This window comes from Chaetura pelagica, unplaced genomic scaffold, assembly GCF_000747805.2.
Source record: "Chaetura pelagica isolate M959 unplaced genomic scaffold, ChaPel_1.0 scaffold76, whole genome shotgun sequence".
NCBI classification, from domain to species: domain Eukaryota; kingdom Metazoa; phylum Chordata; class Aves; order Apodiformes; family Apodidae; genus Chaetura; species Chaetura pelagica.
In genome coordinates, this window is record NW_009970723.1 from 11,972,529 (window position 1) to 11,999,465 (window position 26,937).

At 36.4% G+C, this 26,937-nt stretch overlaps 1 protein-coding gene across 1 annotated transcript in view; it reads right to left on the minus strand.

Annotated features, from left to right (window-relative positions):
* The window catches only part of LRP12 (low density lipoprotein receptor-related protein 12), a 169,107-nt gene extending 147,822 nt beyond the window's left edge, over positions 1 to 21,285 (minus strand). The window contains exon 1 of the mRNA XM_010006532.1: positions 21,228 to 21,285. Within this exon, the coding sequence (XP_010004834.1) occupies positions 21,228 to 21,285 (58 nt within the window). The remainder of the gene's footprint in view (positions 1 to 21,227) is intronic.
* Between the last annotated feature and the right edge of the window lie 5,652 nt (positions 21,286 to 26,937).

The following is a 26,937-nucleotide window of genomic DNA, read 5'->3' on the forward strand; positions in this document are numbered from 1 at the left end:
GGAAAGAAGTAATTTTTCTTCTAAGAAAAAAAATATTTCCATATTTTGTGTTTCTAAGAAAAATGTGTTTGCTTCATTTATATGAAGAGTAAATAGGACACCTTCTTTCTAATTTTATCCATGTGTATAAACTCACATTATTTATTATTTGAAGAATAAGCATAGTAGAGACCTTTACAGAGGATGTTGAAGCTCTTTAATTTCTGGGACACACAGGACAGCCCACAATGCAGTCATACAAATGACTGTCAAGAAGTAGTCTACAGATATATCTCACAGTATCCTTTTGTGTGTCTGTGAAATCAATGCTTCATTGTCATGAGAATCACAGATATATAGGGCTGGAAGGTATCTACAGACATAAACTAATTCATTCCCTATCCTGACTGAACATAAAACAAACCTGACATATCTCACTTGTTCTTAAAAACCTTCAGTGAAAGAGAATCTGCAACCTCCTCATGGAACTATTTCAACCCTTAACTGCCCTTTCAATTGGAAACCCTGTAGCCTGAATCTCCTTTGCTGCAAATTATACTCCTTTCTTCTCGTACAAATCCCACTCAGGCCCTGAGAATAATTGATCGCCGTTCTCTTTCTAACAAGCTCTATATATTTGAAGACGTTATCACACTTCCCCTTAGTCTTCCCTTTTCCAGACTAAACAAATCCAACTCCTTCAACCTTTCCTTGTAGGTCACGTTTTCCAAACATCTTATCATCCTTTTTGCTCTCCTCTGGATTCTCTCTGTATTGTTTGCATCTTTCCTGAAATGTGGTGGCCAAAATGGGAAACATCATTCCAGCTGAGTGCTGAGCAATACCCGAGGAGAAGAGAACAACTTCTCCAACAGTTTATACACAACACCTAGGACTTCCACTTGAGCTCTAGACTTTCTTGCAATGGCAAGAAATAATTTAGTTTTTTGACCCACTGTGTTTGTTTGTTCTATATTATTATTGAGTATTTATTCCTCATTTAAGAGTAATTTGGTGGGTCAATACTATTTGACACTGTAAACTTGAATACACGTGACTTACACAAATATCGGGTCTTTAACCTGGTCTAATTAAAATTTTGTTGGCCTTTTTTCAAAATATTTCCACTACTATCATATGAATATGGTATTTTCATGAAATAAGCATTTTTATGGGGTTTATTTTCTGCCATGTTGAAACATGAAAAGAGTATGTATGTTTACATTTTTAAGAGGTCATATGATACAAGCACCAGTTTAGAAAACCTTCGGCTCCTGGGAATATGTCTATGCTCGAGTTAAGGTAGTGCTCTAAAACAGCTCAAAAGAAATAGGATTGGAAAAGCAGTAGGAGGACACTAATAGAATTACTCAACTGCAAGGCTGAAAAACACCTCAGAAGACCATGTAGACTAACCACTTTCACAGAGGAAGACCACAAGGGAATACACAAACTCCAGCAGAGATTTTATGCCCTACTCTTAAAAACTCTGGTTGTGTAGTTTCCATCAAAGCTTGGTACTTCACAGTTCTGATTATTAAATGCTTTTATTAACAACCCATCTTTTTCCTGCAAATTAAGGCAATTTCATCATGTGTAGAAGTGCCTAAAGGGAGACTGCAAAAACAGAGTCAAGCTCTTCCCAGTGGCACCCAATGGTCTCATCCTTATTCCAGAAGTCAAAGAGAACATTTTAGTATTTTCATAGAATCATAGAATCACAGAACCATGCAGGTTGGTAAAGACCTTTGGGATTACCGAGTCCAACCATCATCCCTACTCTACAAAGTAATCTATAAACCATATCCACCAACAACATACCTCCCTAAACCATGTCCACCAACACCACATCCAAACAACCCTTAACCACATCCAGGGATGGTGACTCAACCACCTCCCTGGGCAGCCTATTCCAGTGTCTAACCACTTTTTCTGTGAAATTTTTTTCCTAATTTTCCTAATGTCCAGTCTAAAATATTTGTGAATGTTTATCCACAAATTAGGCTTTTGTAGTTGAGTTTCTTATAATCTAAATAAATCCATTTCCTTATTTTTTTTTTCCTCTATCTGTTGTTTACTTCTAATTGTCCATACATATGGATTGCTAGGGTAGTTTGGTATTGATATATCTCTATTGTTGCAAGGGTTAACCCTTGTCTTATATGTCATGTTCATAAACAATGAAAATGTAATAATTACTGTTGACTGAAAAACTCTCATCAGAATTATTCAATTACACATTGCAAGATCAGGAGGCATTTCAAATGAAACACAGTAGAACTCTTTGCCAGATCTAGATTTATTCAAGAGTTCCACTCAGGCGTTTCTCTATCTCTGCTTATCTTCACATCAGCCAAACAAACAGTGATATCATGCATCCCTGGAGTTTCTGTTCAAGCAAGGTGAGGAGCAGAGAAGACACACTCTTTTATAGGTAATTCAAAAAAGAGCTTAAAAAGTGAAAGTGTTTTTAAAAGCACATGTGAAAAAACCACTTTTTTTACAGTGAATCTGATGATATGCCTATAATTAAGTCAAACAGGTTAAAGGCTTGTTATGCTAGGATTAACATATAGTAAATACAACCATTGAATTACACTGAGATTCATGTGATGATTACGTATAAAATTCCATGTAATGAGATATATTTATCATCAAAAGGTCTTTGGCCTTTAAGAAAATGTTACAACAATTATCCTGTGAACGTGAAAAGTCAATAGAGGTATAAATGCATGTCTTCATGCCATTATTGTGACTGGATTAATTTCAACAAGGCCAGCCCTGCTGACATTAAGCCATCAAGGAGGAAGCCTAGTGTTACTGATATGGCCTCTCAGCATGCCCTCTTGTCTCTCCTTGTCTGCTCGGACTGCCAGAAAGAATTTTTTCCTCAACTCTATCCTTTCAGCACCACAAACATCAAAATGGAGTTTCACGATGAATATTACAAGATACTCAGTTATTACAGCTCTTCCAAAGTTTTTTGTTTGTTTGTTTGTTTTGGTTTTGGTTTTGGTTTTGGTTTTTTTTGTTTGGTTTTTTGTGAGGTTTTTTTCCTTGTGGATCTCCCAAATCTCTCAGTGACAAAATTTGTATTTGACAACAGCCACCAGACTGCTGTGGTCACTATTATGATTAGGAGTAATATTTTACTGCTATTAACCAGCAAGCTCAGCTTCATACTAACTAGGATAAATAAACTGTGGGGTAATAGCAGAATAATAATTTTCTGCCATCTCTGTGAAAGTGAAATGTGAAAATAAAGTTGGGTTAGGATTCATGGATACATATGGACAAGCAGTAAAGAGATTTATCAGATAGATAGATGCATATAGAAGTAGCAGGCCAGTCTGCCTCACCTTCCCCCCAGAGCAGCAAAAAACACACATAGAGAAAAGTATGGAATGGTGTCTTTTCTTTTTCTACCTTAAGTGTTTTGTTAGTTATTTTCTTGCTGTCGTATAACACTTCAGAGGGGAATATTTGTAGGCTGACCCTCTGTGTTTATTCACATCACACTTTCATAATGGCATAAAGTTTTTTTGTTCCAGCCTCTGTTACTTAGTGTCGAGACTGATCAATATCAGGAAGACAGTATTTCAGTTACTGCTACTTCATAACGTGCATTTGTTTGTTCTGCTGGATTTGAACACAAACAGTGCAGTTAAGAAAACCAAAAGCAAATGTGGAGTAGACGGTCTGCCTTGGATCCTGAGAGGGCTGGAATGTTTGTTTCAGGGACAGAATCAATCAGGTCTAATTCTTATTTATGAAGCAATTATTGTTTTAACATTCGTAACAGCAGTGTTATACCACTTGATAGTTTTACTTTAACAGCAATATTCATCCACAAGGTGACATAATTCCAAAAATCAATAACACTGTTCCTTCATGGACTGATTAAGAAAATACATTTTAAGCTTCTATTTTGGTTTGCAAAATGTTGAGAATTTGTCAGAGATCCAGCTGACTATTTAATCTTAATTTCTTTCTTTCTTTCTCATTTTTTTAGCAATGTTTTACATTGCAGATTCTTGTTTTTCACTATTGTCTTGCAAAATCCACTGAAAGACAGGAAGGGGAAATATGTAGACATATCAACATTACTTATCATTTCACATTCTTCACTTTTCTCCTCAAACTGTTTTTACATTTAATAGGATACTGAGCAACCAAGAATACTGACTGCTCTTGTCTACAAATTGCAAATTAAGTTTAGCTATGAGCTCTTGTTTAGAAGTATGAAAGTTTACATTGTATTATATTTGAAAGCAGCTGTCGTTTGTGGAATTTTAAAATAGACTAATTTTTATCAAAGGTTTTCCTTTCATGTCCTTTGATTACTAAGCTATATAAGTTAACCAAAAGATAACTAAGCATTAACCCATGTTGCAGTTTTTATCTCCTTTGGCAATCCCATGAGACTTCAGCTAAGTACATTAAATGGAGCATAAATCTTTAAGTTGTTTTCATTAAGTCACATATTTAGAATACATATCCCAGTTTATTTGATCAATTGTAAAATATTAGCTGCTGCACTGAAGATTTGTGACATGGTTTGCAGCAAGTGAACAAACATTTCTGAAGAGCACTGAAAATTTTTGCTGGAATATATGGATAAGTTACAACAATTAGGGTTTGGAACACTTATTTGTGTGGGTTTTTTTCTTTATGTAACTTGCAAATGCATGCTTTAAGGCCAGTAATACCAACAGGCAAGCTTTGAAGATAATTCTAATATCGGCTTAATATTCTCGGTTTGCATTTCTGTTAATTTTCCCAGTTTTCAAATCTTTAATTCTTTTTAAAAAATTATTTATTTATTAGGCAGCCCTAAAACCCAACAAGAACACTAGCTGTAAAAGGGCAGGTGTTGGGCATAGCAGTTTTAGAGTGTGGCCTGACTTACCACAGCTCCCTAAAGAACTCCATTTTCAACTCGGTAATGATGTTAAAATATGATAAAAGAGTAGTTATGATAAGTATTCATACATTAATTATGTGTGTTGGTGGGTGGTCTGAATATAAGATTTGTATGGAATAATTTGTTGAAAGTTTTTTTTGTCCTTTGAAATAATATGGAGTACTTTCATATTAGTTTTTGTCTAAGACTTCCATATTGTTCTATAAGCATCAACTAAAAATAGTGTTCTATGAGCATTTAGCATTGTGTATCTCCTCCGTACACCGTAGAAAGAGAGTTGTTTTCCCATTTACAGGAAGAAAAGCTCAGGTACTGAGAAACTATGGAATTTATTCAAACTCACAGACAATAGTAAAGCTTAGTTTATCGCCCAAATGTATGGGCTTCAGACAGAACCTTGCACTGAGATGATCCTTTATATCCTGGTATCTTTTGTGGCTCTTGTGTTTTAAAAGAGGGGATTTTAGCTCCCTGGCTAAATTTACCACAGTGAAAAAGGGGTGGTTTGGGCACTTTCTGTATACACAAGGATCTTAAATTCTCAATTAAGCCTCTGTCCTTTGAATTTTACTCACTGGAGTATTAATTTCTTATGTGAGCACCCCTATCCAAAGTAGAAAAGGCAGTTAATTTGATAGAAAAATTCCTAAATGAACAAATAATTTTGCATTAACATTTTTTAAAAGTTTGGAATTATACTATTAAGGCTGTTTCTTATGCATTTTGAGTTTCAAACCCTCATTGCCAAGGGAAGAATTGAAATGATATTTACATGAAAAGTGTTCTTAAACTGCAACCTGTGTTTCTGACCAGATAGGTAGGATGTGTGGATTTGTCAACACAAAATGATATTATGGAAAATCAGACTAGCTGCAGAAGTACATGATAATTTGACAAGAATTACTTATATACTTAGGAGTATTCACTTTCAAAAGATGGAGAAAATGCCATATAGACAGTTGTCAAATTTCCTTTACCAAGATAAACTTGCAGTAATACTATTCAGTTTTACAAGTGCCCAAAGAAAGTACATGAATGTCCAGTTTGGGTTTTAAAATTTTAACTCTGTATTTGATGTGACTGTTCAATCAGCATCTCAAATACAAACATTCTCAACCTTAAAAAAATACAATAACCCTCATCACAGACTTTTATATCCTTTATAGACATTGCTAAAACCTGATTGTTAGTATTAGCAGATGTAGTCTTTCCAAAGTAAAAGTAGAACACCTGCATGTGCCCCAAATCTGTTTGATATAGAAGGCATAGCTTCATCTTCATTTATGGTAAGTGCATGATCTTCTTTACAGCACTGGGAGGTCTGCAATTTCTTGTTTCGTTGTGCATCTTTTGGTAAAGGATTTGGCTCTTGCTAACTCAGCAACATAGGGTTTTATCTCCCAAATATTTTTAATCCTTGTCTGGAATTCTTTGTTTTCTCAAAGCCAAACAGCTAGGTAATGCTCAGCAAATGCAAGAGTGCTGTGCTTTACTCAGTCTATGGATGATTATAAGGGCTGGTTTTACTATCAGTAACACACCATTTGGGAATCAGTAACACATTGTTAAAAACTTGTGTACAACAGTCTTTTGTTGGCAGTGAAATGCCCCTTTTGTGTTAATATACACTGCAGTTCTGCTTATTTTAAGCATGCTATACATTAAGTAGATATGATAGGTTGGCATTCATTGACAAATTAAGTGAGTTGATTAGCAATCTGAAATCTGCATGGACCTTCATTATGTTTGTCATGAATTGTAGGCCTAAAAAGTGCTTTTCAGATAAAAGACACAAAACATGAAAGTGAAGCAGAGGCTGATAACCCTTTCTGAAGAAAGAGCTATTAGTAAGTCTCATTGCTTAGCCATCTAGTAAACACTTCAATGATTCTGATTACTGTTAACCAACAGAATTATGTTTTTCTCAGCAAAAAAAAGAATTACTTCTGTTTCCCAAGCTGTGCATTTCAGTTCAATAGAAAGAGAGTAGCTTGGCAAGCTGACTGTGTAAATGTTGGCAAAGTGTAAGCAAGTAAGAAATATAGGCATATTTCACTCTGTTGAACTAACTGTTTTATGCAAGGCAATCAAAGGATTTTGAAGAGAAATTACAACATTTGAAAAAAATTTTTGGTCACGTCCACAGTGGTTATCATATTTTTAGAATCAGAAATTTATTGGGTCTTCTTAAATCAGCCATCAGCTGAAAATCGCAGGTCTCACTTACATGTACTTGATTTAGTATTTTCTGACATTTGTTCTTTTTTCCCCCCATTGTTTAGAATATATTTAAGTATATAACTAGGTGATGAATTAAGGTCCCATACAGATGTAGAGAAGGGGAACAATTCTTTGCCAACATTCAGCCCTGGACTCCTACGGGAGCCCTGACAGCATAATTTAGGATAGTCTTAACATGGCTCTAAATTGCATCCAATTGTCTGGAGCTCCAAGATGCTTCCATATAAGCAAAGCATTGCCAAACACAGAAAAAAATTCTTTTTCTTCACAGAAAAAAAATCTTTTTCTCATCCACACTCTTATAGGAGAAACTGTTAATGCAACAACTGAAGAAGAAGACCTTAAATCACTGTGAAAGTTGATTGGAAAATATAGTCATAGTTCCTGAGAGAATGATAACAGATGAGAATCAATGTCCGTGAGCATATGAGCATTCTAGCCCATGAAGACAAAAGAAAAGGTATACGTAGCTGGGAAAATAGGAATGCCTCCAGGTGCAATGCCTCTTCTTTGAGTCATTCACAAATTTTGTTTAATTTAAATTTTTGCACTATCATGGCAACAACACCTATGTGCCAAAGCAGTTTTGAGCTTTTATTTTTGAAGGAAGCAGTTTCAACATTGTTGTCAAAGGCAATGGTTAAAATTAATGAAAAATCACTGGATGGGTATAGGTTTGCTTATTTTAAGAGGCGAGACATGAAGAACTGAAATTGTCTTCTAGTCTATGTAGAGCACAGCAAGCCGCATGAAGTCAAGACACGCTATTACTCTTTAGTTTGAGTCAGGGCCTAAGTCTGCACCCATCAAAATTATCAAAATGTTGTTACTGATTTAACTTGGATCAAAAGCATTTGATAGGGAAAATAATTCACATCTCACTATGCAGTCAAATTTTATCTCTCTTGTGTTAGAGTATGCCTAGTACTCCCGCATCTTGGTACCACGAAATGATTTACAGCTATAAAAAAAAAGGCCCTAATACTTTTTTTCCTTCAGCCATACTGCAATAAATCACATAATTATAACAAAATATTTTCTGTGCATCAAAACTTCCCTCACAGTTCTTGAGAGAAATTCAAGTGAAGCCTTACAAAATCTACAGCACAGTAGAAGTCTATAAACCTGGGAAACACAGTAATCTCAGAAGCATGCTGAACCATGAGCTTAGTTCTGCACTGTTTCTAGGTAGGCAATGAGAAACAGTTAACATTTTACATACTTCTATGGTGTCTAAGAGGGGGTTTCTAATGGCTGCTTTGTTTTGTCTTTTGTCATCACTTGTTCATACTAAGTAGTGTAAAATACTTCTCATATGTTTAATATGCAAATTATGTATTGGTCCAAGAGGTAGCTCACAGGTCCAAGATCCTGGGAGGAACCAGTCTATTCTTAGGTACAGGTAGGTCAGCTTCAGAGTTTCTCTGCAGTGAAGGCATAATCACAAAGAAATTCACAAATAAATCCTTCAATGGCTTTACTGTGTGTTGAGGTTAAATTGTTTTACAAAAGTGTGGAAATTAATTATCTGTTCATTTTAGATCCATTGTCTCCTTATTCAGCATAGCTCTTAAAGAAAGGCCAAAGGAATCCTGCAGAACACCAGTGAAGCATTCAGATGCTTCAAAGAACACGGTATCAATTGAAATATCATCAGGCATGCTAACGTGTAGCTGTCAGGTGAGCCTGATGGACTGTTATTATCACTGTCATGACTATTATTGCTATTATAATTACATGATCTAATACTAGGATGAGCCAGGACCCCACTTCTTTAAGTGGTGTATGAACACAAAAGGTTCCTCCCACAAAGGCTTACAAAGCAAAAACTTAGTAAAATTTCCCCAATGTCAGTCAACATGCGAACCCAAGCAGTGGCCTGGCTTGCAGAAAAGGAGAGACTGAGTTTCTGCCTTAATCAGTGATGCCTCGTATATGTATTTACAACAGTTAGGGTATGCTACATTTGATACATTTACATATTTTTTGTAAATAAACAATGCAAATGTATGCAATTCCTACCAATTGAAATCAGTTTCCTCAAGTCAATTCTGAGCATTAGAGAAAATATTTCTGTTCTTTTCGGTCTTTGGTATCCAACAATGGGCCATACATTTTACCTTGAGCAATTTCAATTCCCCCTTACATTCCCACTGTCCTTCAAATTCTGGGATCTGTGGCCATAGACTTAATGAAACTGAGACACTGGATCCAAATGCTGGTAGTTTTGACTAAAAAAATTGAACCATTAAGCACTTCAGGAAGGTGTAAAGCTTTCACGTAAAGGAACAGATTCTTATGGAAAGTGAACTACTGATGAAACATAAATTAAGTCCAGGAGAAGAGCAGGACACAATTCATGTTCTGTTTTCGGCAAAATCATGACTTTTGTAGGAAAGGAATCATTTAGCTGTGTTAAATACTGAAGTCAGATTAGAAACCCTTCGTTTGATTTTATTTTTTTTTCCTTCTAGTATAAGATTTCACAAATCAAAACTGTTCCATATAGAAAAATAAAAAATGCTTAAATTTCTATGGTACATGTTCTTCATGGGTTAAAGTTGTCTTGCTTGCATTTTAGGCAGATTTCTTTCTTAACAAAACCTTTAAGATTATTAAAACCTTTATTTGGATTTTATATTTTGATAAAAAATTAAAGCTAACATTAAACCATATAATATTTAATAATCAAACTGGGATACGGTCTCTTTTCACAACATTTGTAGGGGTTTCAGTATGAGGATAATGTAATGATCTTCAGTGATCTGCAGAGTCCTTTCGGAAAATAATAGCTTTTTCACATTTCTGCAATCATTTTTTAAAGATATGGATACTGATTGTGCATGATGATTCATAGTCTCTCTTCTATATCTTAGTTTTCCTTTCCTTTTTCTCCCTTTCACATATTCTCAGCTCAGCTTAACTAGTACCACTTTATGTGTCTCTCAGCTTTATGATATGATGAATGCAGCCATTCTTCTCTCCCCATCATTACAGCTGGTCTTTGATCCAGTACAGCTAATTTATATTTACCATCTATCATCTACCATCAAAACTTTATTGGAAAAGAGGTGCACCTGCACTGAATGAATTTCTTTTGATGGAGTTTGAGACTATTTCAGGACTTGTGATTAGGACGCATTCATCCTCTTAATGGAACACAACAGAGCCATCTTCAAATTTGTGCCAGTAAGTACTTGGTTTGTTTCAGCAAGTCATGGATGTTTCACAGTTCATTCAATGTTAGACTCGGTTACAATAATTTATTAATGGTTTAAGCAGAAAAGTTATCTTTCTTGGTAAAGTCTGCTGTGTTTTGTACACATAGAAATTGTACTTATATTTGTAGCATAATCCTAATCATGGGGGTTGGACTAGATTACCTTTAAAGGTCTCTTCCAACCCAAATTGTTCTATAAGTCATTGTAAAACTGTAAGGATTTATCTACCCAACAGACTGCAGAAAAGCAGAATATATTAGATAATTTGACCCCTGCACTTCCTTAGCTGAATTGTTGCAAGTATTTGAGATTGATGGCTTTATCCTATTTAGATAAATCTTCACAACACATTAAGACAATGTGCAATATGCAATTAATACTCCAACAGATGTAAATTAAAATAAAAGTACATGCCTTATAGCTGTATATGGCCATCAGAAATCTATAAAGGATTTTCTTTAGGCAATTAATTAATAAATGACTGTTTTACCACAAATAGGGTTATTACACTAACAACTGAAAAACATGCAAATAAGCAAACTGGGCAGTTTGTTTTACATCTAATATTTAGATGCAGCTGTGAAGTGTGGGTTAAACTGTCAATTCCCTTAATGTATAGTGTGTTGCACTAAGGGGTACTCTTGGCAAATATCTACACACTACTGACATAACTTATTCTTTGGGGGGTCAGCTCTAGGTTAAAACACTTAAGTTCAAGACTCTACAGCAGATGCCCAAATGAGTGCCTAAACTTTAATTAAACTTACTGAGGATCTAATTAATAGAGCTTGAAGAATGTTTTAACTCAGTTAAAGCAGAGATCTACTGTGTGATCAGTAAATTAATATCTAAGCATAGTTGACTCCACTGGGTTCAATTCAGTTGACAGCTAACTAGTATTTTTTTAAATACCCCAAGGTGTATTGGACGTGTGCAAAAGGTTATGGATATGGTACAGGGCCTAAAGGAGACCAAAGATCTTCTATATTGGCAGCAGGGGGACCAGGGAGAGACACTCCAGGACAGCTCAAAGGGCACAAGGTTACCCAGAGCAGTAGAACTGCACTGAATTGCACTGACTCATGTATCTAGAAGATATTTGAGTGTAGACACTTAAATTACATTGTCTTAACCTCACACTGAGTCTGAACCCAAACTTGTTTTTTAAGGGGTGTTGGTTATTTTTGTATGGGCTTTTTTGTTTGGTTAGTTGTGTTTGTTTGATTGTTATTTAAACAAATCTTTATGTGTTGTTACATTTTTCTCAGAATAAAAAGTAGCAGCCAGGTATTTCAGTTGCTAGGAATTCATCACACTGTCCCCAGACAAAAGACACAGAAGCTGTCTCACCAATGGGACTTAACTGGGAAAACTTGACTTGTCTGAAATGTTTACATCATTCTGGAGGAGTCCCTTGATTCAAGGAAGCCCCTGTCTCAGAGCTGAAAGGACAGGAATCTAGAAAGTCACAATTCAAACTGAGTCCTACAGAGCCTCCACTGTCTGTGCTGCAACAGAGATCTGATCTCTTCATCTCAAGCAGGTGGTGTAGGCAGCTCCAAGTTGCAACAGTTCCATCTTAACATCTTCCAGCGAAGTATGCTTGCTCCATGTCACATGATGGAGGAATGACAGTACATTAAAGCTGAGTTTGACCTCATGATGTATGTAAGAAAAACACCTCAACTTATGATTTGAAAGATTCTTTGAGTAAGAAAAAAAAAAAACTTCAGGTAGAAAATTCCTGCCAAACTAATATTTGTAGTTCAAACTTAGTGCAGAAGGCTGAAATGGAGAGTAAACAGGTTTTTTTTAAGTGGAATAACAGATTTTAAGAATTGAGAATTTACACAGGACCTCAGGCAGTCACAAAACGATGCTCTGACTTATAACACGGAGAGTGGCAGATTTACTGCTGGTGCAGGAGAATATGCAAAGGTACCTGTACTCCCTTTTCCCCACTCAGATCGCATTAGCATCACCTGCTCTAGTTGGGGAAATGATCCCATGGTGTTTCTACAGTCTGCTGCCCATCCTGTCCCCATCACAGCTGCATCCAGTCACCGGCTCACCATGGAACTGATGACGGGTTGTTCACTGATAATGACCCTCACTTCATAACTCTTTTTTTCAGTCCTCCTAGATAGATCATCTGTTCCAGCAAACGTGTGCTAGGCAGTGGCAGAAATGCAAGAAGAAACATTATTAACAAAAGCATAGCAGACTCTAAACACCTAGGCAGAGTCAAGGTAGTCGTAGTCATGTTGATATAAAATAATACTACATAACATCGCACTGAAGTATTGATATATTTTCCATGTTTCATTTAGAATAAAATCAGCAGTTGTTACAATAATCAAGGTCTATTTGCCTTGGTCAAGTGAGAGGGTAGCAAACATTTGTTAACTTAATCCTTTTCATGTGTTTCAAGCCAGAAAATAAACACCCATTTATTTCTAAGCTTTATTTCTGTTTCTATCTGTTCACCTTTTATTGTAGCCAGAGCACCAGTGTTAATTAAATGTTGTGTGGGATTTTAATCCCTGTCATTTGCCAGGCTGCACACAAGAAGACAGCACCTTAGACAATGCATCACATCAGAAAAATCTATTTAATAATTTGTTTTATTATTCAGAGTGTGAAAATTCTTCTTGGGGTACTGTGATGCTCTGTATTCACAGTCTCCCAATAGAACAGAAATAAAAGCGTTATAAAATTAGCAACCTCAAGTTTGCAAAAAAGTCTGAGACTGGTTTAAAAATAACAAGATTCTAAAAAGAATACATTTTAGTGTATTTTCCCCCATTTTTATTTTTTTTTTCTATTTTGAGTTTTTTTATTTCAGTTGGGTGCATTTCAATATTTTCTTTGTCTCTGCATGGTATTGAAACTCCTTTTTAATGAATGTATTTCTATTATTTCTTGATTCTAAGGGCTGACTTTTTAAGAAAACAAAACCAAAACCAAACTAAACCAAACAAAAAACTAAAAATGGAGTGTGACAGAATCCTGAATTAGTTAAGCCTTTGAGATCCATCTGCCTACATTTTATACACTGCAAATTCTGATCCCTACCAAAACCAAAGAATTTAAGTTCAAAATGCCAGATTGTGTTGTAATTAAAACTAGGCTAATTAACTGATTCTTATAGAGAGAGAAAAAAAATATAAAAATGTCAGAGTGCACAGAAGTAACAAGCAGGGAAGGATGCCCTTCCCTGCATCCATCAGAGTTCTCCTAGGTTTGTCTTCCCTTCCCCAATGACTTCTGACAATTCAGAAATTCTCATCTGGATTCCACCCATTTTGCACACTCCTCTTTATTCCCTGAACTCTGCTTCTTCAATCACCTCAAATCCCTAGCTGTGTGTTTCTCCCTTGTTATTCCCAGCAACCCCTCCAAAGCTGCAGTCTCCCACATCCGCCCTGAGGTTTTCATTCCTGCCCAAAATGGATTTCAGAAGCAGCTTCTCTAACAGTCCTTCAGCTGCTGAGACAGTGCAATGTCCCCTTCCACCCAGGAGTCTCCCTTAATCCAATCACAATCTTGTAACTCAGGAAATAAACCAGACATTGATCTGTCACCTCAGTGTTTGCAAGATTAATTTTACTATGAAATAATTTGTCAATATATAACCTCAGCATTTAGCAAAATTAATTTCACTATGAAATAATCTGGTAATGCATATGTCCTTTAAAACCTGCTGTGCTAACCTCTAAGTTGAACGGATGCACGTTTCCACAACCTTGATCTTGATTTCAAGTACATTGCTATGTTTTGTGTGTTTATGCAAATGTGTGTATCACTCTTCTGTGCTTTCCATTGCATATTTTCACATCCATCTAACTATGCATCTAACTATATGATGTCTGCCAAATTCACACGTAGCACAGTTTAAGGCTCTGCACGCACAACCCAAATTATAGCATTTGCGATGTATATGCTCACAAAACAAAAGAAAAGCATTATAGAGTTAGAATGTAATTTTTCAGTCATAATCAGTCTTGCAGTAATGAAATATATTTGCTTGTTTACAATGTAAGATAAATATAAATATATTCTGCCATTGTGTCGCTCTCAGAAATCTAAAGTAGATAGCAGTTCACTTTCTATGACAAACACAATATATGAACAGTTCTCATTCACTTGATTAAATCTTCTGTATTGATTTATAAATGGCCAATGAAAGGTTCTAAATGTTTACCACATGTGCTAATAAATTATTTATCAATATTTATGGGTTTTTTCAAAGCCTAATGAGAAATTGGGATTTTTATATTCATCACTCACAACTCCTTTAATAGAAATTCTGAGAATCATCCATGGCATACCATACATACTTACACTATCAACTTATTTTCCATTTTTAAATGAAAATGCCACATAAAGTTTGATCCAAAATAATGCTTAAAGATATTCTATCATCCTGCTCTAGAAACACTATCATCCAAATACAAGTATAAATTAGATACAAATCTACTTACTGGCAGATGGGGCTGTTATATACCGATATGTTGTCTATGCAACTAGTGTAGGACCTTGGAAGTAAATCCTTGGTTAAAATTTCAAAGCAAAGAGTGTAATCCAGATATAAGCCAATAAACTTTGTAAAGAATAAGCCTTTGAAACTCAGGACAAGAAAGCTCTCTCACTTCAGGAGAGATGTTTTTCTTTCTGTAGCTAGGCAATCACTTAGCTGATATTTGAATCTTAACTTATGTTTCCTGAAATTGTTCTTTGATCCAATACTGCTCAGTCAAAATCCACTATTGTAAGTTTATATTCAGGATAGAAAAGTGACCTCAGCATGTCACACCATGTGTTTCTCATGAGCTGTTAGTATGTTATTCCCTTGTGATTAGAAAAGGCAAGGTTCCTTTGTGTTGAATGATCTGGTGATACCATGGGACTTTCACTTCTCTGGATCTTTAGGTACTTCATGAAGACAATGCAGCACAGAATTATTTTTTTTTTTTCTTTTTTTTCTTTTTCTTTCCCCTGCCCCCCAAACAAATGTAAGACTTCTGTATCATTTAAATAGTGGAATTTTGTGTAAGCATAAGGGCAACAGCTAATTCAGGCTGGTGTTCTGGGGCAGGAACTGGATATTTAGTTAATCAGCTCGAAATGTTTATTAACTGGAGACTAGACAAATGATACTGCAAAGCACAATGCACCTTTGAAAGACTTGCTCCATGTCAAAATTAAAATATAGGCTGCAAACCATGAAGCAAACTCTGCTTTCAGACAGTGCTGTCCAAATACAGCAACAGCCCCCTGGTAGAAAAGTACACTCCACATGCAGCTGACACACCAGTGTGTGCCTCTTGTGGCTCATTGTGCAGCCACCATCTGCAACAGACACAGGAGACATTGAGAGGTAAAATGGGACTGGAGAGAAAATAAAGCAAGACTGATGGTGATGACCAGGCAAGAAATGTTGGTTTGAGGCTGGGAGGAATCTTCAGATAAATCACAAAACTTCAGGCACTAAGTGAATCGGCATCTGAGAGAAGGATGGAGGTGACAGAAGGTGGGTTGCAGGTGTTGTGCTTCCTGGTTACAGGGCAGAACTGTAGTCTCAAAGGAAGCTGCCTTTTTTTTGAAAGAAGAAAAGTGCAGTGATTATGTCTCTTCCCATAAACTGTGGGGAATGAGATTATACGGGGGTGGAGTGGAAGGAGGAACGGAATGAAGAGATGGGTGAAAGCCTTAGGGTTCCCACACACACACCAGCTAATCTCCCGAGACCACATGTTTTGGAAGAGGAAGAGCTCATGCTAAGATGCCTGGGGCTCTTCCACTGCTGAGCTGCACACTCTTCCTGCTGTGACAATACCTCCTTTGGAGGAAATGTTAGGGGGAAGGAGGAAAAGATGAAACTTGGAGCTTTCTGAGTTTATCACCAAATACTCACCCTGTACATTCTCCTAATGCAAAGTTCCACTAGTAGCCTGTAAATAAGAAAGGAATAGCAGTGACTACAAGTTTCATGTCACCACAGAAAAAGCATTTATTTGCAAGTGACTTTGTGAGTTCATTTGGAAGAGCTGTTTCTTCCCTTCTCTCTGTCTCGAATCAGAAAATACTAGTAAGAACTTTTTTAGTATAGTTGTTTCTGAGTTTCTTACTTAGCTCTGAGCACCTCAGAAAAGTTCAGGACTGACTTTCAATCAGGCATTTTTAAATTGTTTTTAATTTATCTGAAAACAGGCTAAAGAGTTTAATTAACAGGCTCAGAGTAATAGTTATACCATTTTTCCTCTGCTATCAGCTTTCACTTTTATTTACGATGGGAGTCCCCCTTGTAACTCCTTTCCCACAGGGCCCACTATCACTAATATTTCTGTGATCTGTGAATAAACCAAAATTTAAAGTTAGTACTTACAATCAATGCAAATTAATGATTTTTTAAAAAAATATTTCAATCAGGAAAAGCAGCTTTGTAGTTGAAAATCCCATGCTGGCCTTAGAGTGGGAGTTTTTCCAGCTTCTGCTTAAATCCAAAAAAATACTGCAATCTTCTGGCACAGGCTCACTGTAATGCTTTAAAAACAATTTAGCAACTGTCATTGCTGTAATTACAGTAACTAATTACCATCCTTAGCAAACAAATAGCTTAACATAATACGCAAGCCGAATCAATTTTGAAGAAATGCAAATTCCGAAAGCGAAAAAGGGCATTTTGGCAAACCTGAAAGAGAAGCGGGAAAATAATACACTTTGTTTTATCTGCACATAATTCCCAGGGAATATCATATCATAAATATTTGCATTCAGTTCTTATCAGGACATTTGCATTTGCTTCTTATCAGTCTGCAGGCCGGACTCTGCCAGATAGAGAGTAGAGCTCCACACCATGCACATATTTCTAATGAATCACGTCTCAGGCCGAGAGAATATTTTGGCTGAAACTTTATCACTGAGATGAAGAGGTCATTTACTCTCAGAGCTGGTTCATCTTGGAATTGTCTTGAGATTTTAATGTGATTCAACCAACATTTTTTAAAACAAAAAAGCAAACCAACTTTACATGCTGCTCATTTCTGTAGCACTTATTAAGTCTGATTGTCTCAGAAGTAATTCCTCCCCCCAAAATCAAAATCATATGTAAACAGGTTTGATCCATATTTGTGTCCCACACTCTGTAACAAACAATGCTGCACATTTTCCAGTGTACAGAAAAAAGAATAAAGCAATAACAGACTAAAAATAAAGACTAAGAATGAAACAAGCTGCAGTTTACAACCATTATCTTGAAATTTAATGTCAAATCCTTTTGTAGTACTTCAGAAATACGTTTGATTAGTGGCAGTTTTCTCAGTAATGAGAGGAAATGTTTATGATGTGAAAACAGTCTCTCTAATGAGCCATCAGATTTCCTTAGCATTTTTCTCAGAAAAAAATGCTTTTTCACCTTTTTCTTATGAAAAGTGCATCTCACCTGTAAGAAAAAGGAATGAAAAAATAAATATATGTGAAAGTGGCATACATTTTCCTGTTGCTAGCTTGGACACACACACAAAAAGAACATACACCAAAAGCACTGAATCACCTCGATTCGGCATTCTGTATTTTGCATGTATTCAAGAAGGTTTTGTTTGTTTTTACTTGAAATACAAGTGTGAGCCCATAAGTACATTCTGTGATGGCAAAAAAATCACCCAAGACCTGCTATACTTAAGTATAAAACTGATAACCTGTACACACCATCTGGGAAAAGGCAGATTTTGCACATTAATTCAATGGTATAATATTTCCAAATATTTTAATTGAACTGCATAATTATTTTCTGTGACTTTGGTTCAGTGCCAGAATACCCCCCCCCCCCCCTCTTTTTTTTTTTTTTTTTACTTGGGATTGGTGTATTGCAAGTAGACTGAGTCAAATCATCTCATTTTCAAGGGGTGAAATTCTAGTAAGCATCAACAAAATCGCCCAGAAAAATTGGTTCAGGGCCACAATCCCCCCCCCCCCCCCTTTTTTTTTTTCTATGTATATTTGTAGTCCAATTCAGAATTTAAAACAACTTTTATCCCAAAGTATGCATTTTCAAGCCACATAAATTACCACTTCCAAGTTCCTGAAGTAGTGCAATAGCCAGACCCTGACCTGATGCAAATTGATTTTCTTCTGTCCAGTGTTGCTCTTTAGACCAGCTGACTATTTGGCACTATTTATTTTTATATAAGTTCTGGAAAGCTAAATCTTGTCTAGTGCTATATGGTGTGTGATTTCTTTTATGTGTTGTAACACAGCAAACAAATTTGTCTCCTGGTCATTTGAAGCAGTACAAAACCACTTTAAAACAGATCTATTTTTTTTCTTTATAATGATCACTTAAAGTTAGCTTCACCTGATGCCCAAGTATTCCACTTTGATTTATTTGTTGAAACACACTGTGCGGTTTCTAATTCATTGTTACTCAAATGACTGATACAGCTCATTTGGACCAAGGAAAACATTGTATCAGTGGTGTCAGAATTATCTGAAAAAAGTCATGCTGCTGTTGCCAAACTTGGGATGCTTCTGATTATATACTGGACCATTATAGAATGAATGCTGTCCTGCCCTTTCCTGCTGCAATATTTGGATGCATTATTGCAGTGCTGTAAGCATGGGACAGACTAATGACTGCCATTCAGCTGTAACAAAGAAGTGAAAATATGTGCAACAAACATGCAAGAAGAACTGATGGAGGTCCACAATTCCAGACATCATCCTGTCACTGCTTCTATAGAACAGTTAGCTTCACCTAAATTTCCTCCTTTCCAGCAGCAAAGACAGCAACATTCTCAAGACCTCTCAGAGATCTTCAGAATAAGTACATATCCGAGCTCCTGAACATTCCCCACACACATATAGTGGGTACAAAGAGGAAAAAACAAAACAAACAAAAAAAAACCCAAAAAAACCCCCACAATAATAATCTCTCTCTAATATCCTTCTATGGAATCAAATGTGATTTTGTTGAAAATTAAATGTGGCATTTGTTGCAAAAATAGAAGAGTTAAGCTCTTGTTTCTGTGTTGGTGAACATATGACACTTCAGTCAGTGATAATTTAGTTATTTTAGCTCACTGGGAGCAGTTTCATCCTCAACCACAGCCTTTTTTTCTACTTATCTCTCATTTTAAATTACATTCATTTTAAACTAGTGCAATGCAAACACCATTTTGAACATGCAGTTGAATTCAGTAACTCATCTGGTCTAGAAATCATCTCTATGGTTCATGTTTTATCATTTGTTTTTAGTTCTTTCTTTGAGGTGGGAAGGGCTTACAGTTAAGAGTCCATTATCAGAGTGAAGGATGCAGGAAATCCAAAATATTTATGTTTGTTCATGGCACATGGACAAGAAACAGTGCTCAGGAAAAGGGTTTTCTGATTAAGTGATTGAAAACACTCTGGTGTATGTTAATGGCTTCTTCTGTCCAACAGATAACATCATCTTTAGCCTTATCACTGTTCTTGAACTTATTTTAAACATTCTCCTGTGCTCTTCCAATTATATACTGTGCTCTTTTGGCATCCTGTCTCTTCACTGTAAATCATCTCATTTGTTTGCTTTCTGATTATTTTTTTTTTTTTGCCAGCAGGTTGGGTGTAAAAAGAAGTATTTAACAGACACTTCAAGTGAAAAAATACTTTTCTTAGTGAAATTAATTTACATGGAATTAAAACATAGACTTATAGAAAAAGAAAAAATTGTTTTAAAAAGTAAAATCCTTGAATTTTAATACCTTGATATCATTCTGGCTTCATGAACACCGTGAAAAAATAAAGGAAGATTTTATCATTATTTAAATGTATGCAGAAGACTTCCAATAAGATAAAATTAGGTAAGATCATGCTAGATCACAACTTTTTAAGTACTGAATATGTCCTTGCCTTTTAGCCTGTAAGAATTTCTCCAGGATAAGACAACATGAAGGCTTTTGCAGCAATCAGAGTATGACTAATAGTAACATATAAGGCATCTTCCATTATGCAGGATCCAAAAGAGCTTCACAGACTATGTCAGCTGCTTCTTCATTAAATTATTACTGCTTCCCACAAAAGACCATATTGGAGGTACATTTTTACTTAGATATGCACTATACACTGCCTGTATCAGTTAAGTGGTGAAGATGGCTGATCCAGAAACTGGTACAGGCCAGGATTTGACCTCCCAGCCTATTGTTGAGGGTGCAGCAGATGAAGAAAATAAAACATTACTTCCTTGGTGAGAAAGAGAGGGAGGGAGAAGACAAGGAGAAAGTGAGAGCACATAAGAGAGAAGACTGCATTCAGAGACTTGATTCAAGATTTCTTTTTGTAGTTTGCTCAGCTGTAGGCCCCCTTCAGGTACTGAAGATTATAAGGTCTCCCTGGAGCCTTCTCTTCTCCAGACTGAACAGCCCCAAATCTCTCAGCACGTCCTGATAGGAGAGGTGCTCCAGCCCTCAGATCATCTTAGTGGCCTTTCTCTGGACTTTCTTCATAAGCTTCATGTCCTTATTTTGGGGACTCCAGAACTGGACACAGTACTTCAGGTGGGGTTTCATGACATCAGAGTAAAACGGGGAGAATCACCTCCCTTGACCTGCTGGCCACACTTCTTTTGATGGAGCCTGGGACATGGTTGGTTTTCTGTGCTACAAGCATATGTTGTTGACTCATGTTGAGCTTCTCATCCATCATCCTCCCCACATCGATCCATTCTCCACCAAGCCTGTATTTATGCTTGGGATTGCACCTACCCAGGTTCAGGACCTTGCACTTGGCCTGGTTGAACTTCATCCAGTTTACACAAGCCCACTTCTCAAGCCTGTCAAGGTCCTTCTGGATGGCCTCCCTTCCCTCCAGTGTGTCCACCTCACCACACACTTCGGTGCCATCAGCAAATTTACTGAGGTTGCACTCAATGCCTTTGTCCATGTCGACAACAAAGATGTTAAATAACACCAGTCCCACCCAGCACCAACCCTTGGGGAACACAACTCATCACAGGTCTCCACCTGGACATAGAGCTCTTGATCACCACTCTTTGAGTGTGGCCATCCAACCAGTTCCTTAACCAACGAGTGGTCCACCCATCAAATACATACTATTCCAGTTTTGATACCAGGATGTCATGTGGGGTTATGTCTGGGAGTAGTGAGACACTGGAACATGTTGCTCAACGAAACTGTGGAAGCCCCATACCTGGAAGTGTTCAAGACCAGGTTGGATGGGGCCCTGAGCAACCTGATCTAGTGGGAGGTGTCCTTGCCCATGCAGGAGGATTGGAACTAGGTGATCTTTAATGTCCCTTCCAAGCCAGAACATTCTATCATTCTATGATTCTAAGATTCTCTGATTGCATGATTCTGTGTTTTCTTGTTTGAGTGACTAATCACCATGATATTTTAAAAGAGCTAGGTTGCACCTGTTGAGACTATAATAGTTTCAAAGAAAAGGCAGGATGAACTACAGGGAGGGAAGAGAGTCAGGTGGACAAAAGCAGCTGGCAGGAGTTCTTGGGAGCCAGCAGGAGCTCCTATCCTTTGTCAGCACTTCTTATTGGCTTATTCTTTTGAGGCGTGTAAGATATAGATCTTATTTACTGGAATTTATGAACTGTAAACCAAAAAAAAACTCCTAGAAGGGACTTATTCTATCTTTGTATAAGTGAAAATAATCTGAGTCAAGGTCTGTATTTCACAGCTCTGTATCTTTGGTCTCTAAAATAAGAATAAAAGAGTGACATAATTCAGGTGTTTATTCTCTTGGGAGGGAAAAAATATTGATAAAAACTTTGAAGGTGGTCAGTTTTTGACACATGCTGGTATTTCTTCATATAGAAATTAATTGAAATTGGTCACATTTTTAAAGGACTAAAATAATTGAACACAGTTTTGACACGTATTACCATTGTTAAATGAATTCTATATTCAAACATATATAGTATTCAACTATGCTCTAACACCTAATAAAACTACTTGTTGAACACATTAATTGATGAAAAATGGTAAATTTTCTTAGATAATGGATTTCTTAAGTACTATTCACCCAGCTATAATACAGATAAGAGATTTTTACAAAAACACAAACCACTTTAGGATCCTTTGAAATGAAGGACCTACATAAATACTGTGCTCAATGTATGGAAGGGTATACATCAATCTAGCTCTATTGAAATTACCTCAGCTATACCTGTTTCTATTGATATTAATCAAACTCAGGTTATAAGCTTTGCACAGTGCATGTTGACTTTTCTTTTACATAAATGAACGTACCATGTGTATGCCCATTTATCTATCCTTATGTCTTCCTCTAACTTTGAATAGGATACATATATGAAACTCTCCATGCATCACTGAAATGCTGGCATCCATTGAGGTGAAAGGCAATTTCTGTTTGACAGGAGACAGAAACATAAACCAAAAGTTTAGGATAGGAAGTGAAGGAGAACTAATCCAGTTAAAACTCCAGGGGATTTCAAGGAGACAGAATAATATTTGTAGATGTGATTACATTTTTTTTTTAATTATTCTTTTCCCATGAATTTAGGACTTTTTTTTTCTATATCTTGTTGTTGCTGTATTATAGTAGATAGTTTTTAGTCATAAGTATTTGCTTTTGACTTTTTCAGAAAGTTATTACAATCGATGTAGTTTTGAAGCACTGATGGAGGTCAATTTTATTTAATACTTGTTGACTATAGAGCATAACTGATCATCTAAATCTTATCCTATTGCTCTGGATTCCTGATGGATGGCTGAAAAGCTGATACTTTTTAAAGTCTCTGCCCCCAGAAAATGAATGCCACAGGATGGAAGGTGAGTGCTAAAACACCCTACTAGTATTAATATTCATGCTGAAATTATTAAAAGTCTTGGGAATCATGGACATTACAAATGAAGCGTCAGTTTTCATCTTAGTCTAAAACAAATTTAGTGTTAGAAATAAAGAGCTGAAGAGTGTTAATAGCTTATTTATTTTTTTTACTAGTCAGATAGCACTTCTTGTATTCCTTCTCCCAGCCATAGCAATTGTCTGAATTGCCCCTGAGGTCTCTCTTCATTCTCAGCCAGGTCTATGCTGCTGGTAAGGCGAAGCAGGTGAGCACAGGCACTGTAACAGAAGGATGCCTCAGAGCCATTAATTTAACCCTGCCTCTATTAATCAAACAGCAGACATGTAAGGGGTCTTAAGGAAGGGTTCCTGGGCTACTTGACAGCTTAGTTTTGGATCTCCTTGCTTTCATGGGCACAAGGTTACCCTGGAAATCACAGCTTACTGGTTGTAAGCTCCATTTGGGCTTTATTCTTTTTCATCAGCAGTCAGTGTAATGACAAACTAAACATTCATCTCAAATTCCCAAGCCTTTCTCCTTTATCAAAACCCTGGGGTGCTGTGAGGAGGTTACAGGGAGGGAAGAAGGTCCTGGGCCTGCAGCAGCTTAGTGGGATCTGAACGCTCTTTCTGCACCCAGAGCAAGTGTTTGCTCCCACTCACCACCTTGGGAAACAACACTTGTGTTGGAAGCACAAAGACAAGGGGGGAATGCAATGGCTGGGGTGCAGGCATGTGGACTGGCAGGGTCTCCACTCCCCCAGGAGCAGGTTATGTGGCTGGGGTCACCCTTCCATCTACTGGGAAGATTCCCACCAGCCCTTCCCAGTGTTGAGTCTTGCCACATGCTTTTTAGTGTATGGCCACAGAAAAGAGAGGAAAATAGCTTGATGGTAGAGAATATAACTGTGAGGAGTGGTAGTGGCCACTGTGGAAAAGTTTCTGGACATGACTTGTCTTTAAATTTATATTTAAGCACCTTTTCTATACCCCAATTCATGTCCTAACCTTCCATATTAATTGTTCTTTCTGATGAAGTCTAGAACAAAGAGAGGAAAAAATAGTGTCTCTTGGCATCTGGAAAACAGACCAATTGAAATATCATCGTCGGTAAGTTCTCTCTACAGACACTAATTGATATTGTCTGAATAAGTGGAAGTGCCTGTCAGAGAAGCCTTTTAAACTGCTGACTTGTTTTCCTATCCAGTATACTTAAAATTGGCATGATGTTAGCTTCCCTCTTAGAAACCCTTGTATTTTGATTTATGAATGTTTTCAAATTTTTAAGATTCTCAAAAACGTTGTTTCACCTGTAAGTAGAGAGATAGCTTGTTTGGCTAACTGCCTTGGATGGGTGTGTGCCAGGTAATGAATAATGCCATGTTCAATATTCTAAATTTGTGTTCCAAATTCTGAATTCCGAATGAGCTGCATGGAAGTATACTGATAAGTGACTGATTTTTACTGCAAGGATTGTCTTGTTTTAAACTTTAAATTTAGTTGCCTTACTTTACTCAAAGGATTTTTGAGTGGAATGGGATTTAAAGTGATAGTCAATAATATTTCTACATCTTTCTAAGACTTGGAGGATGCCAAACTAAATAAAAGAGTGATAAATCAGTGCAATACATTCTGCAAAATAAAAGGACCAAAAGCATCCCTGGATGATCTACCAAGAGTTAAGCCAAAAGAGTTCACCCAAGTATTGAAGTACTAAATCTGTTGAGGTACTCTCCTGAGACCAGTCAGTCTTTACAAACAAACACTATATTTTAATTCCAGTGCTCCTCTTACTTATATTATAGAACAAAATAGAAAAAAAACCCAAAACACTAAAGTGAGGAACTCAGAGACAGAATTTACCAGGGGTGGGGGCAGAGCTACTGTGCTATTTTCCAGTGTGAAATTTAAGAAAACTGTGCTTCTTGCTCATTTACATAACCCTATGGTAGTTGCTGATTATTTAACAAACATTTTTGAAAACTGAGGTTAACAAAAACAATGTTGACAAAGAAATCTAGTCTTCTATTAGAAATTAAAAATGAATATGTGCTAAATTATATTTGAATATATGACTAAGGTCATCACTACATAAATAAAGGAGAGATAAAGATAGTTCACATATTTTGTTGCTACATATGATAGAGATTATATATTATTCTAAGTTCTGTTTTCTTCTTTAATTAACACCTACAGAGCATAGCTAGTGTCATATTTAAGGACGTGGAAAACTACTAAAATGTTGCAACTGATAAGCAAAATAACATCCAAAGTCATTAAAAATTATCACAATATATTCTGTTCAATGTAATAATACTGAACGGATAAATATTATTTAAGTGCAATTAAGTTGCTGCCTTAACATCAGTAAGAAGCAAAATAAAAACCCAGCTTGAATATCAAGAAAGGCATAGCAGCAAGACTGCATTTAGTCATTCGAATATATACTGTTCTGTAGCTGTGGAAATTATTGACTACATTAGCTACCACCGCATATTGTGATTGCTCCTGACTTCACTTGTAAAAAAATCCTTCAGGTTATTCTGGTTTGTTAGTAAATTATGATTTACAGAGAGTTGCTACCACTTTTGTTCCTCCTGGTGTTGTTTTAGTCCATTTTATTAAAGTATTCTCCATCACTGGAGTGCACTCTGGAGAAGCATATTTGCTGACTGTTAACATAAGAAAAATGGTCATCATCTTGAACAACCCATAAGCCTCAATGTTTTATTGGCTGAACCCTGCATGAATTCATTTTCACCTCCACAGTTTACATGCAGAATATTTCTACTTCAGGATGCTAGGACAAATGTTTTCCACAGTCATAAATGGCAACAAACAGTGCATGTCAAAAGTGAAAGAAAGCAATCACAGACAGACCAGATTTATTCCACTGGAAAAATAGTTAATATTTGTAGAAAGCTATTACTGACATTTTAAAAGGTAAATTTGCTACAGATTTTAGGGGCACATGCGTGGAACTATTTGAGTGCCATATACATCCATCACAACAATTTCACAGCAAGAGGTAGAGAGTAGAAGGTGTTCTAAAGGTGATTTGGTCACCAGTGATGCTGGCTCAAGACCAAAGCCAGAGATTAATTAGTGCTAGAACACCATAGTCTGCAGTAAAATATGTAATCCCTTTCATAATGCATAGTGAACCTGGGTCCTGGGCAGACAATGTGTCTTTTCCTGTCATAAACTAGTATTATTTGTTAAAAAAAAATGAATTGAAATAGGGCTTATTATCAATACCCTGTTATTAAAAGGTACGTATCTTGAAACAAATAGGACAGAATTTGGGTATGTCAACTTTTATATTTTTTCAGAGGTTATTCCAAATGATCTGCAAGAGTTTATTGATAACATTTGATAACATTTTGTTTCTTGTCTTCTGTGTAATTTTTTGCCTAAAAAAAAGATGTACTTCTGAGTTTTCTTCTTCAGGGGCCCTTCTAGCTAGGTGAAAGTTATTTCATGTGTGTGTGGAGTTCTTCAGGTGCTTCTGTCATGTTTAAAAAAAACAAACAAAATGCTCTTTATGAAATTTCTTTTATTCACTTCCCCAGTGGGCATATTGCTTTCTAATGGTATTTAATGTTAAAAAATTTGGCTTTCTTTTCTTATCTGTTTTCTTATCTCTGCTTCCTTATCTGTCTCTCCTTGTTTTTCATTACTCTTATGTTATCCATCAAGATAAAAAGGGGGCCCAGAACTGTCTTTCTGTTTCCCAAAAGAGTCTTTGTACAC